This window comes from Acomys minous, assembly GCF_964271855.1.
Source record: "Acomys minous genome assembly, chromosome: 12".
Classification (NCBI taxonomy): domain Eukaryota; kingdom Metazoa; phylum Chordata; class Mammalia; order Rodentia; family Muridae; genus Acomys; species Acomys minous.
Window position 1 is genome coordinate 65937556 of NC_140493.1, and position 15034 is coordinate 65952589.

The following is a 15034-nucleotide window of genomic DNA, read 5'->3' on the forward strand; positions in this document are numbered from 1 at the left end:
ATCTGCAGCTTTGTTGTAGTGTGGAAATGTTGTGGTCATGGGGCAGCTTTTTAATAGTTCTTAGTGGTTCTGATGCATATTCTCAAGTTCTATAATTTGTTAGAGATAAACTGTATTTTAAACTTTCGATTGAAATTTTCTTTTTCCACAGAACTCAACAAAAACCCAGTGGAAGGCTTTTCAGCAGGTTTAATAGACGACAATGATCTCTATCGATGGGAAGTCCTTATTATTGGTCCTCCAGATACACTTTAGTAAGTAAACTGGAACTGACATCTTCAAATAGTTACTCCTCCAACTAAAATTAAAACTTAATTTTGAAAATTGAATTTTTTAAAAAGAAGTGAGCAAAATGTTTATATTTGATGTCATTTCTCTTTAACTTGATCATGTGTAGACCTCCCTTTGTGTTGTGCTTGAAGCTCTATTGTCTAAAACTTGTTTTAAAAATTGTAGTTTCAGAAATCTAGAAACTCTTGCTGCTGGAGTAAATTTGTTATGAAAAAAACTTTTTCTACTGAGGTTGTATGTAAATATGTGAACACTTTTTTTTTTTTTTTGCTTTGTTGTTGTTTTCAAGACAGGGTTTTCCTGTAGCCCTGGCTGTTCTGGAACTCTTTATAGGCCAGGTGGGCCCGGAACTCAGAGATCTGCCTACCTCTGCCTTCCGAGAGTGAGATTAAATAACTCTTAAAAACATATTTATTCTAGAAAGTAGGAGATTGATACTTGAAGATTGGAAAAGAAAAAAGTCATCTTTTATTATATGTCTGTGTGCTTGTGTGGGATTGTGTAAATATAAGTGCTCTAGAAAACCATAGATGTTGTATCCCCTGGAGCTGGAATAACAGATGGTTATGAACCAACTTGATATGGGTGCTGAGACCCAAACTCCAGACCTTTAGAGGCTCTTGAATGCTGAGCCATCACTCTAGCCAGAGACGAGACTTTGCTATTGAAATGTTTTTCCTTCTCTTAAGCTTACTGTGCCTTGACCCCAAAAGAAACACCATAATTTTAAGGAGGAAAGATTTACTGTTTTTTTTTTCCTGGATACCCCCTTTTAAAAATAGTTTATTTTTCATTGGTGCTTTGATTGCATATATGCCTGTGCGAGGGTTTCAGATCCCCTGGAACTGGAGTTAAAGATGGGTGTGAGCTGCCAACTGGGCACTCAGAATTGAACCCAGATCCTCTGGGACAGCTGAGCCATCTCTCCATCACCAGATTTACAGTTCTTATTGCCTTATCATGTATTAAAGAACAAGACTGCAAATTTCTGGGAGTTTTTTTTTTTTTTAAAGAGTTGGGTTTTTTATTTAATTAAATCAGTCAATTATTTTCTATGTGTGTGGATGTTTTGCTTGCATGTGTGCGCACTCTGTATGCCTGGTGTACCTGAGAAGTTCAGAAGATAGCATGGAACTTTTAGAACTAGAGTTACAGATGGCTGTGACCCATCCACCGGGTGGTGTTGGGAATTGAGCCTAGGGCCTCTGGAAGAACTGCTATCAACTGCCAAGACCTCTGTCCAGCCTTGAGATTTTTACATAGGACATATTCTGTATATCTGTGTCTCAAGAAGCCTGGAGGAAACTTTTAAGGTCTGTTTCAGTAATTTTGTAACCTGGTCTCCACAGAATACATTCAGGAGAAAGCAACAACAAAAAGGTTTTCTGACCCTAATTGAACTAATGATTGCTTTTCTCTAGTTTATAAGAGTAAGTGTTAGGACATAAAATAACTTACTAACTGACTGCCAGTTGTTGAAAATGATGGAAATAACTGGGCGAGGTGGGCACACGCCTGTAATCCTAGCACTCAGAGGCAGAGGCAGGTGGATCACTGTAAGTTCGAGGCCAGCGTGATCTACAAAGCGAGTCCAGGACAGCCATGGCTACACAAAGAAACCACAAGGAAAAGAAAGTGAGGTAACTTTCTCAAAGTTCTGTAACCAAGCAGTGACAAGAACAGAGCTAGATCTCTAGATCTGCAGTTCTTTCGGGCTGCACCTGAACAACACCCCAACCCCAATGTGCAAAAATTTTTTTTTTCCCTTCACCTACTACAAACAGCTGGTAAAAGTGTATTTTTAAAAAATGAAGGACTGGTGAAGATGACTCAATTGGTAAATATTTGCTGTAGATGTGTTGTTTTTAAACAAAATCCCCAATGTTCAATCTTTTTTAACAATAAAGACCCAGGAGACCCTGGGATGAAAGCCACCTGGCTCAGAGAGGCAGAGAAAGCACCCAGCTGACCTTCCTTCCCAGAAGGAATAAGTACCCTTTCTCCTTCTCCAAGTTGTCTTGAAAACTCTTCAAACTGAATGTTCCTTCTTTCTACTTCCTATACATTTCTCTATTCATTCTCTAGACTTCATTTCTGTTTTTTTCTACCTTCATTCCCTGTGAATTGGTTGCCTGCTCTACCTCTTGACCTGTGGTTGACTGTTTACAGAAAGCTCTTGGATTAAAGGTGTGTGCTAGGGTTGAGCCACACCACAACTGCCTGTTTACAACAAACAAAGTTTTTGGATTAAATGTGTGCTAGGGTTGAGTCATACCACAACTAGAAACAGATTTTTCCATTTCACTATCTTGGGGTTCACAGTGTGATCAAATTCCTTGTAACATAGAAGTGTGAAGACAAACTCCAGAACTCATATATAAAAGCTCAATGTGGTGGCCTGTGTTAATCCCAGTACTCCTTTTGGAAGATGGGAGATAGAGACAGGAGGAACACAATGAAGTAATTTGTGGCAGAAGAGAGAAGAAACCTCAAGAAGAAGGTGGAAAGAGAAAAACAAGTTAGAGCAGTATGCGAGTTCATGCTTTATATAGCGGGGAAAGGATGAGTAATGCTTTGTTACAGCTGTATTAGCAATCAGTTGTTGCTCATGTTTCTCTGAAGTATATTTGCATTCATAGTTTTGCAAGTTGATTTAGGTGAATTTGGTCATTTCATGACATTAGGATTTTTAGTAGCTGCAAGTAGCCACTAGAAACCATTTTATAGATACTCCTTCACAATCACATTATTATTTGAGGTAAATTCATTAGATTCTGCAAACCATACTATATTAGTAATCTGATCCACGAATGTAGCACAGTTCTAGTCTGTTCTTTATGTTTATTTTTCTGGATTTAAAATAATGTTTGCCTCCCCCCCCCCCCAGGCACAGTGCCTCAAGGGGACACATAGGAATATGCTTATGATAGGAAACTGTTTACCCTTAGTGTATCTATAAAATAATGAGAGATATTCTCCTAAACTAAGCTCTTATGGAGCCTTGTTTAGAAATCCAGGCTTAAACTTCAACTTTAAAGGGCTGACTGAAATTTTTATGCATTCATGGCATATATTATTAGCTGGTCAATGAACACATCACGTGTACTTCCAGGTTTTAAAAAAAAAATAGCTAATTGGCCAGGCGTGGTGGCCCGCGCCTTTAATTCCAGCACTCAGGGGGCAGAGGCAGGTGGATCACTGTGAGTTCGAGGCTAGTGAGTCTATGAAAGGGTCATTCAACAACTCACATTGAGCCTTTCCCCCAACATTTTGGGCTTCCTTTCACTAAGCTTTTTTCCTACCATGTGGTTGTTTGTCTACCATGTGACTGACCTCTATTGCCAGCCTAAATGGTATGGCCTTTTTCCTTCTCTTCTCTATTCTCCTCCACTAAGAAGGTGCTAAGAATTACAGTTTGTCTGATTGGGGAAGGGGGGTGGGGGGGAGTTTGTCTTCCTTAACATTTTTAGAAACTTCCATTTACAAAGTCTTTTCTCTGTCCTTTGTCCTGACACTTTCTAGCAACTTTCTCAGGAACATATTCACTTCTTCCTTAAACACAGGCTACAGATTTCAGAAAAGCACTCACTGTATATATGAAGTAGCCAGTGTCTAGTTAGCAACTCCAAAGTTGCCACAAATATATCTGCTATTCACATCACATATCAATATAGCCAACACCGTTAGAAATTTACAGTGAGGGGCTGGAGAGATGGCTCAGAGTTTAAGAGCACTGGCTGCTCTTCCAAAGTTCCTGAGTTCAATTCCCAGCAACCACATGGTGGCTCACAACCATCCATAATGAGATCTGTGCCCTCCTCTAGTTTACAAGTGTATATACAGTCACAACACTGTATACATAATTAAAAAAATAAATCTAAAAAAAAATTTAAAAACCAGCTGGGGCTGAGACGAACACACACATGGGTATGGGGGGGGGGGGGAGGGATGACAAAAAAAAATGGAGAATGGCCTGTTAACTAAAATGGTCTTACAAACTGGACTTTGGTTTTGAGACAGGGTCTAATTATGTAAACTCTGCTGCCTGGTCCTGGGACTAAAAGCTGAAACCACATACTCAATTAGGTTATCAGATAGCCTGCATATCATAGTTACATTATGATTCGTAACTGTAGCAAATTTACAGCTTTAAACTAGCAGCTACCTGTGTTAAAGGGTCTAAGCATTAAGAAGATTGATAACTTCTGTGTTAAGGGAAACATGCTTAGAAAAAACAAGAAGCAGACAGACTTAAATGACCTAAATTTACAAGGCCGCTAATTCTTCTAATTAAGGGTCTTCGTATACACTGGCTGGCTGCTTTCAGGGTCCTAGCAATGTCTTAAATGATCAGCTGCCACCACTGCCAGGTGTGCCAGATGTGTCTTTGGGGATAAAATTACCTGAATGCTACCCTAGCTCTCTCCCTCTCTGTCTCTCTCTTCTCCTTCTGTTCCCATGCTCTCTTTATCTGTCATGGCACCTTACCCCCCTTTCTCTTCTTCCTCTCTGCCCTAATGGCCCACTCACTCTCTCCCTTCCCTAGATGTCCTCCACATCCCCCTCAGTAAACTTCCTTTATACCCGATCTCTTTTATAGGTGTAATTTCTCAAAGGGTACACCTTAGCATGGCCTCACCATGGTGCTCCACCTTATTATACAACAAAGTGCTGTATAGAATATTTTATTAAGGTTTTTTACTTTGTTTTGTGAGACAGGGTTTCTCTGTGTAACAGCCCTGGCTGTCCTGGGACTGACTAACTTTGTAGACCAGGCTGGCCTGGCTGGACTCACCTTGTAGACCAGACCTATCTCTGCCTCCTGAGTGCTGGGATTAAAGGCATGTATCTCAGCCAGGGGTGGTGACGCTCGTCTGTAGTCCCAGCACTTGAGAGGCAGAGGCAAGGGGGCGGGGTCGCTCTTGAGTTAGAGGCCAGCCTGGTCTACAAAAGCAAGTCCAGGACAGCCAAGGCTACACAGAGAAACCCTGTCTCAAAGAAGAAAAGCATATATCACCACTGCCCAGGTATTAAGTTATTAAAAAGTGTTTATTGACTTAAGTACAGGGAAGTGGTTTTGCAGTTGTTTTAGTAGTGTGAAGAGGGTGGTGGTATTGAAAAATAAAGTTAGCATGGGTCTGACTAATATTTAAATCTCAGTGATCAGTTCACCACTATATAATGGCCTGAGGCATTAGCTCAGAAAAACTACTATGTCAAAATTCTGTAAAAATACGGTGTGCTGTTTTGTGATGGTATCGCTAACCTTCATATAGTTGCTAGAGGGTACTCCACACTATGTACAGCCTAAGTACATCCAAATGCTACTTTAAGACTGAAAAACAAACAAGACTGGTAGTTGTTGTACTGAGTATTTATTTAGTCATTGTACCCATCTCAACATAGCATAAAAATTTTAAATTACTCTTTGTATCCAATACTGATTTATTTTTTTGGTGCTGCTAAGACCAGGTTTTGTTTTTAGCCATGCATGGTGGTGTATTCATTTAATAGCAACACTTGGGAGGCAGAGACAGGCAGATCTTTAATTTGAGCCATCTTGGTCTACAGATTTGAGTTCCAGGATAGCCAGTGCTACACAGAGAAACCTATCTGGGTTCAAATTCTGTGTGGGTTTTTGTTTTTGTTTTTCGAGACAAGGTCTGACTGACTCCAACTATGTTTTTGGGTTTTTTTGCTTTTTTTTTTTTTTGTCAGTATACAAACATTTGTCTCCATCTTTTAAAAGATTGTTAATGTGTGGGCACATAATATGTATGTGGGTATGCGCTTCACAGCATAGATAAGAAGACAAATTTATAGAGTTGATTCTTTCATTCCAACTTTAAGTTGGTTTTGGGGATGGAGTTCAGGTGTCAGGTGTCAACCATTTTACCAGTCCAATAATATACACTCTTGTTTGTTTTTGTCTTTTTCAAGACAGGGTTTCTCTGTGTAACAAACCCTGGCTGGCTGTTCTGGACTCACTTTGTAGATGACACTGGCCCTGAACTCACAGAGATCCACCTATCTCTGCCTCTCCCAGTGCCGGGATTAAAGGCAGGCATCACTACAGCTGGCTCAATACACATCTTGTTGAGATAGGGTCTTGCTGTGTAGCCCAGGAGAACCTTGGTCTTTTGATCTCAAGGGGCTAGAATTGCATCATTTAATCATTTTTGCTTCCTAAGGCAGATTTTGGTTTCTTTTAGTTGGACATCGACGTGGATGGACAGTTTTGAACTGCCATTTGGATGCTGGGAATCAAACCAACATTCTCTGCTAGAACAAGTACTGTAGGGATTGCTACAGTGGACTGGGTCCTCCTGTGTCAATCATCAGCAGGCAAATCTGACACAAGAAGTCAATTGAAGTGTTCTCTCAAGTGTGATTAAAATAACAGAATGAGCTAATGGCAAGGTGAAGTTATATAGAAATAGATGCAGATTTAGTGGGAGCAGCAGGGGAGGGGAATGGGGTGTGGGTGCAGAGGGAGAGGAGAGAGGAACCAAAATGTCTGGTGGATAACATAGTGAAGAGCCTCTGGGAGATGGGAAGCCCCCCATCCCACCCCCCACCCTGGGTAGAGAAGAGGGCAGGATATGCTAACCTGTCCTGAAGCAGGTAGGGCCCTAACTAGGTGATTCTAGGGTCAAGTGGATAATAAAAACTAACCAGGACACAAACCACATTTCAGATTGTTAGTGGGTAGCATACTGAGCAGTACAGACAGAGAACATTACCAGTGTTGCAGAGGTCACCACTCCTACAGTAAACAGTATAAGACCTCCTTAGGCCAGGTGTGGTGGCGCACGCCTTTAATCCCAGCACTCGGGAGGCAGAGGCAGTCAGATTACTGTGAATTTGAGGCCAGCTTGGTCTACAAAGTGAGTCCAGGATAGCCAAGATAACATAGAGAAACCCTGTCTCGAAAAACCAAAAACAAACAAACAACAACAACAAATTACCTCCTTGGGAGACTTTTTGTTTCCTATTGTCCTGCTAACGGGCACATAAGTGCCAGATGAATTTTTACTATATAATGAAATGAACAAACAAATAGATAAATAGAAATGTAACAGTCTCCTCCCCATAGGGAACCACAAAATACATGCCTAAACTTTTAAATAAGAAAGGTTGATCGGTATGCCCAGAACAGAGAACTACCACTTGAAACCAATATAGAACATTTAGCAACTTGAATCATGTAGACAAGATTAAATCCTGAATTTCATGTAGATGCTAGTTTTGTTTGTTTGGTTGGTTTTTGTTTTTTGAGACTGGGTTTCTCTGTTTAGCCTTGGCTGTCCTGACTTACTTTGTAGACTAGGGTAGCCTCAAAGTGATCCACCTGCCTCTGCCTCCCGAGTCCTGGGATTAAAGTGCCTGGTAGATGCTAGGTTTTAAACTGTTTTATTTGGAGTATTTACTGGCTGTACCTCCCTTCTCTACTCCAATCCATTCCTTCACCCCAACACTAGGTTCAAGGAAAAGAAGGTTACTGGAGAAGAGGGGGTGTAGGCCCTTTACTTTTCTTAGCTGTTTAGTGTCAGTTGAAGCAGCCTCCCTCCCCATCCTCCAAGCATTCCTCAGAGCCTTCTCTCCAACTCTGTCTTCTCCAGGCCGCCACCTTTTCTCTCCAAATCCTCACACCGTCTCTTTCTGAGCTCTCATATTCATACCCCTCAGAGTCTTCAAAATTAAATTAACTGCAGCTGGCAGAGACCACACCCCATACAAAGCAATTACCAGTTCTGGACAAACTTTAAAGGCTAAAACTAAAACCCCACCTTGGGATTAAAACAAAACATGTTTGTTTTTAAAGAAGCCAAAACTTCCATTATAATTTCATTTGAATACATGCACTGAAAAGATTTGTAGCATCACCAGTGATCTGGTCTGGACTCCTGTTTTCTAAGGGAGGGATCTATCTACCTACCTACCTACCTTATCTATCTATCTATCTATCTATCTATCTATCTATCTATCTATCTATCTAACTAACTAACTAACTAACTAACCACCTGAGAGTGCAAAGCAGTATATATGGATACTTATTAAACTGTGTGTTTGTATTCAAGGAACCACAATTATTTTTTGCCTACCTTTTTGTAGTTTTATCGCCTGTACCCTTTTATTTGTCTGAATATGATTGTAGTTGTAAACAATAACTTAAATGCACAAATTTGTCTTTTTTTTTTTTTTCTTTCAGTGAAGGTGGTGTTTTTAAGGCTCATCTCACTTTCCCAAAAGATTATCCCCTCCGGCCTCCTAAAATGAAATTCATTACAGAGATTTGGCACCCAAATGGTAAGTTTTCTAGTTTTATTTTCACATTTGCAAATACGGTGATTTGTCTGTCACTAAAGATTTCACAAACATCTCAGTGAAATTGCTTGACTATTTCATGTTTCTTGAGCATATCATCTTGTACTAGACTCTAAAGAGATAAATGCAAAATACTTTTCTTTCTTTCTTCCCTTGGTTTTCTGCTTTTTTGGAGATGAGGAGTGGCGTGTTTGAGGAGTGGTAGATTTAAGTTCCAGGTCAGCCTGGACCTCACTATTTAGCTCATGCTGGTGTTGAACTTCTGGTAATCTTTCTGTTTTAGGTTGCCAAGTGCTCCGGTTATAGGCAAGAACCATTGTCACCCTAGGCTTTTTTTTTTTTTTAAACACAGTTTTAAGACATGGTTTCTAGGTTGGCACTATAGTGCTAATTTGGTGGATTTGATTCCCGACATTGCATAAAATGCCTGTGGTGATGCAAACCTTCAATCTTCTAGCTGTTGTGGGTCAGGAATAGTCACACACTGAACACTTAGATACCATACTCAGATAAATGGAAATTTATTTACTGAACTTGTAAGCAAAGTCTAACCAGTCAGGGACACAGCCTAGATTCAGAAACCAAGTCTGTGACCCTTAGCCACTCTAGAGTGAGTTTTTAAGGGAAAAATACCATAACCAATTAGGGAGAATCAGTTCTATTCCAGGGACATTGTGCCTAGATAGCTAGACAAAGCATTGTAAACTGATTGGCAGGGAATTAGGGTAGGGAAATTTCCAGTTACAGGAGAATGGAAAATAGCAGTGTATCGTGCATTTGCTTAAGTAGAACATATATTTATCATCAACTCAGGCAGAACATTCCACAAGTATTAAATTGTAAGTAAAAGGCTATTCTTATGTTAGGTAGGCAGAGCCTTAGAACTTGAACTCACTTAAGATCAAAATGGAGACTAAAGATAATGGCTTCAATTATGCTAAGCAGATGTCAACAAAGGAGCTACAGTTATACTAAAAACTAAACTAGGTCTCAAAAGAGGGGCTATAGTTACGCAAAAAGTTAGAGCAGGCCTCAACACTAGATGTAAATAAAATTCTAAGGGTATATCCCAAAATCTTATTAGATAACAGCATTATTCATGTTATCCAAAAGTAGTAATAGCACAATGCCTATCAGTTGATGAAAGTAAAAACAAAATGTTACCTATACATAAAATGCAACCCTATTTTGTATAAAAAGAAATGAAGTGTTTGGTATGATTGGTTAACAAAAGAAATGAAATCCACTTCCTTTGGCATCTGCCCTCACATGCACAATCACAAACTGAGGCATATTCATACACAGTAAATGTTTTTTTTCCCAAAGAAATGAAAAAAAATGATATGATCATGTAATTCTCAAGACTCAAAAGTATGTTCATAGTTTCTTAGGGCTGCTGGAGATTTTGGAGGGGAGGTTTCTTTTTGGGGGTGATGAAAATTTCTAAAATTGAGTGTGACTTGGTTGTATAACTCAATGTATGCAGAAATGATTACACTTCAAGTGGTTGGATAGTATGGCAGGTGTTAAAGTATTACGATGATATCTGGCAAGATTGTTCAGAGAGTAAAAATTCTTGCCATATAAACCTGGTAATCTCCATTTGATACCTGGAGCCCAAATATGGGCTGTCCACATGTTCACACATATGCACAATAAAATAAATTTTAAAAAAACTATATAGCAAACAATAATTTGTGTAGCTTAGACGTATTCCAGTTTGGATTTACTTGTCTGGTGGTGGTGGTGGTTCTTTTTTCTTTTTTGAGACAGGTTATTACTTGGCTGGCTTTGAACTCAAAGCCTCCAGGCTTTGCCTTCCAAGAGTTAGGATTAAAGGTGTGTACCACCATTCCTATCCCTCATAAAAGATTTTCAAATGGTTTTAGTATTAGCATTAAAGCCTTTTCTAAAAGGTCATTGAGATGAAAGGAAAAAAAGAAAGACAAAAAATTTATATGGGAGAAATAAAGCATTTTGGCAAAATAAGTGAAAATATTAAGTATATAGCTAGCTTTAGAATTTATGATAACAAATAAAGAGCATAATTGTCATCCAACACACATTTGGAAAAGTTAAACCAGAGATTACTAGAATTTAAACAGTATCAGTATGGGAGACCCTTACTCCTCGATAAGGCAGCCATGATGGCATCAACTCATATTTCCTTTCCTTTTTTAAAAATTTATTTGTTTGTTTGTTTATTATCTATACAGTGATCTACCTGCATGTACTCTTGCAGCAGCCCAGAAGAGGGCATTAGGTTACATTATAGATGGTCGTCAGCCACCATGTGGTTGCTGGGAATTGAACTCAGGACCTCTGGAAGAGTTTTCAGTGTTCTTAACCTCTGAGCCATTTCTCCAGCCCATCACTACATATTTCTGATGGCTATATAAATGACATACTTCTTTAAAAGTGTGCTTTGGCATGATTCTAATTTTGGTTATAGAACTATAATCTCCACCTGGAATGCAGTCCACCAACATTTAGGATGAACCTTGAACACGTAATGCTACTTGAAGTATAACAAATTTAAAAGAGCAAAAAATGATTCTGCTTTGAATAGCTATTTCAATAATTAAAACAGTAAGAACTGGACACTTCCAGAATCTGAAGAATTGGGCAAAGTGAGGAGTTTGTTTGTATGCACAATTTGAGTTGAGGAAGATGAATGATGATATAATTGTGTGTTGTAAATTTTTAAAAACTTTTTTGGGAGGAGGTGGGGTGGATTGAGACAGGGTTTCTCTGTGTCCCTTGCTGTCCTTGAACACTTTGTAGACCAGATTGGCCTTGAACTCACAGAGATCCACCTGCCTCTACCTCTCAAGTGTTACCACACCCTGCTCACTATTTTTAATTCTTTTTTTTTTTTAATTCTTAACTGAGGAATGGTAGGGATTGTAACTTTTTCCTTTGTATATATTAAAATAAAAATGAAACGCATGCCAAAAAATATAAATCTTAAAGGTGTTCTCATATTTTAAGAGATTTGAAAAAATAAATGCATTTATTTTATTTTGTTTTTGGTTTTTCTAAAGAGGGTTTCTATGGGTAGCCTTAGCTGTCCTATACTCACTTTGTAGACCAGGCTGGCCTCAAACTCACAGTGATCCGCCTGCCGCTGTCACTGAGTGCTGGGACTAAAGGCATGCACCACCACCACCACCATCCACCCCCACCTCCCAGCCCTGGCTATTTTATTTTAGTTTTTGAGACAGGTTTTTTTTTTGGCTGTCAGCTTTGTAAACCAGGCTGACCTGGAACTGCCTTTGCCTCCAGAGTACTAAAAATTAAAAGTGTTCACCACCACACCCAGCAGAAAGTTAAAAATTTAAAGATTCCAAAGATTTAAATTTAAACCTAAAATGATTTAAGAATCTAGGTTAATGATTGATTTTGTTTTTTGAGACAGGGTTTTTTTTGTGTGTGTGTGTGTAGCCCTGGAACATCCTCTGTAGACTAGGCTGGCCTCTAACTTGTAAAGATCAGCCTGCCTCCTGAGTACTAGGATTAAAGGTGTGCTCCACCAAGCTTACCTATTTAGTTAATTACTTAGTTACTTAGTTTTTAAGTTTTATTTATTATGTATAGAGTGTTCAGCCTATAGGCCAGAAGAGGGCACCAGATCTCATTATAGATGTTTGTGAGCTACCATGTGGTTGCTGGAAATTGAAGTGCTCTTAACCATCTCTCCATCTCTCCAGCTCCCTATTTATTTTAAAGCTTTTATATTTTTTTAAAGGTTTATTTATTATGTATACAGTATTCTGACTACATGTATGCTTGCACACCAGAAGAGGGCACCAGATCTCATCATATATGGTTGTGAGCCACCATGTGGTTGCTGGGAATTGAACTCAGGACCTCTGGAAGAGCAGTCAGTGCTCTTAACCTCTGAGCCATCTCTACAACCCTATATTTTATTTTTTAAAATAAATTGTAAAAGATTGATTTTATGTTTATGAATGCTTTGCATGCATGTGTGTGTATGTATGTATGATTTACATGTAACTATTTAAGTCAGAAGGTTGTTGGCTCCCCTGGAAGTGGAGTTACAGATGGTTGTGAATTGCCATTTGGGTGCTAGGAAATGAACTTCAGGCTTTTGCAAGAGTGACCAGTGTTCTTAATCCCTGAGATGTCTCTCCAGCCCCTGTTTTATTATTTTTAATATATGGATTTTTTGCCTACATGATTTCTGGACACCACGTGCATGCCAGGTGCCCACAGAGGCCACAAAAGTGTGTCAGGTTCCCTGGGACTGTTGGTTATGAACTGCCCTGTGGGTGCTGATCAATCAAACCCTGGTTCTCTGCAACAGCAGACAGTGCTCCTTTTCACTGAGACATCTCTCTCGTGTGTGTGTGTGTGTGTGTGTGTGTGTGTGTGTGTGTGTGTGTGTGTGTGTGTGTGTTAACGTTCTTTATTACCTCAGTACCCACCCCCCTTTAACACTTTTACTTACTGAACTTTGAGGGCCATCATACTAGACTTTGAGAAAAAAACAACAGAACTGGCTAGCTGTAAATGCTGGGAATAGAGAGATGGGAAAGTAGAAAAGAGAAGTAATGTCTTTTTAGTTAGGGACAGCAATAGAAGTCTGCAACCAGCTGTAGTTTTAAAGAATAAAAAAGATAGTTAAATATAGTTTATATTCCTGTTTGGTTTTTGAGGTAGCTTCTGTACATTTGGTAAAATCTGTAGCATTCTTAAAAATTAGTAAATTACATTTGGGAAATCTACATGTAAGTTAATGTTTTATACATCTACTGTATGGTTAAGTTATATTTGTACTAGATCATATAAAACCAAATTTAAATAATTCTTATTTTATCATTTTACAGTTGATAAAAATGGTGATGTTTGCATTTCTATTCTTCATGAGCCTGGGGAAGATAAATATGGTTATGAGAAGCCAGAGGAGCGCTGGTTGCCTATCCATACTGTGGAAACCATCATGATTAGTGTCATTTCTATGCTGGCAGATCCTAATGGTGACTCACCTGCGAATGTAGATGCTGCGGTAAGGTATTTGTTTGCCTGATGACAGCTGCTGCTTTCATCCTTTACCCTTTTATTCTCTCTCTTACTAAAACTCAACTTGAAATCAATACTCACATTTATGTATCTCCTTGTGTCCATATTTTCATACAAATAAAATTTATCATGTATAATGTATTACATGTAGATATTGTGGAGTAGCTACTTTGAACTAGTTGGTATACATTACCTCATTTGTTTTTGTAGTGAGAACAATTAAAATTTACTCTTTCATTAGTGTATAAAATAATGAATTTCATTATGACAAATAATTGTAATTGTATCTTATAGTTTGTCTTGGTTTGAGGGCTTTTTTTTTTTTTAAAATAATGAGCAGCCAAAATTGCTATTGCCTCTGCTTTCTTTATAAATGGTTATTATTGTAAGAAAACTCAGAGAGAGCAACCTGTCTCTGCCTGCCAAGTGCTGGGATTAAAGGCATGTGCTACCATGCCCAGTATACACCCCTTTCTTTTTTGAAAGAATTTTTCTAGTAGTTGTAGTTAGTATAAATGCTTTCTATTTGTAGTTCTCAGCCTAATGCTTTACAAAAGCTTACTATTCAGTTTTTTGGGGAGAGGTGGTATTGGGGATTGAACCTAGGTCTTCATACATATTAGGCAAATGCTTAGTTCTTGGGGGCTGGAGAGATGGCGCAGAGGTTAGGAACACTGCCTTTTCTTCCAAAAGTGCTGAGGTCAAGTCCCAGAAACCACATGATAGCTCACAACCATCTATAATGAGATCTGGTGTCCTCTTCTGGTGTGCAGGTGTACATGCAGGCAAAACACTGTATACATAATAAATCAATCTTTTTGGGGGGGGTTGTTTTTCGAGACAGGATCTCTCTGTATAGCCTTGGCTGTCCTGGACTCACTTTGTAGACCAGCCTAGCCTCGAACTCACAGCAATACACCTGCGTCTGCCTCCTAAGTGCTGGGATTAAAGGTGTGTGCCACCACATCCGGCTATAAGTAAATCTTAAAAAAGAAAAACTTTTTAAAAAATGCTTAGTGCTTGAGTTTTATTTCTAGGTGAAAATACTATAGAGTGTTTGAAATTGACTTAAACCCAGGTCCTTGCCCAAGCTAGGAAAGCATGCTATTACTGAGGTACAACCTTACTGTACCATTTTAAATCTACAATTACAAAAGGATAACATTTAAAATTAAAGTATTTTTATTACAATAGGTTTACATAAAATAAATTGGTTTCTTTCTTTCTTTTTTTTTATCTACAGAAAGAATGGAGGGAAGACAGAAATGGAGAATTTAAAAGGAAAGTTGCTCGCTGTGTAAGAAAAAGCCAAGAAACTGCTTTTGAGTGATGTTTATTCAATAACTAGTAACTTCACTTATTTCAGGGTAAG

The 15034-nt window shown here is 38.8% G+C and overlaps 1 protein-coding gene across 1 annotated transcript in view; it reads left to right on the plus strand.

Moving 5' to 3' along the window:
- The window catches only part of UBE2G1 (ubiquitin conjugating enzyme E2 G1), a 70955-nt gene that overhangs the window by 50306 nt on the left and 5615 nt on the right, over positions 1–15034 (plus strand). The window contains exons 2-5 of the mRNA XM_084751338.1: positions 152–254; positions 8504–8601; positions 13470–13648; positions 14906–15029. Of these exons, the coding sequence (XP_084607464.1) occupies positions 152–254; positions 8504–8601; positions 13470–13648; positions 14906–14992 (467 nt within the window). The 3' untranslated portion in view covers positions 14993–15029. The remainder of the gene's footprint in view (positions 1–151; positions 255–8503; positions 8602–13469; positions 13649–14905; positions 15030–15034) is intronic.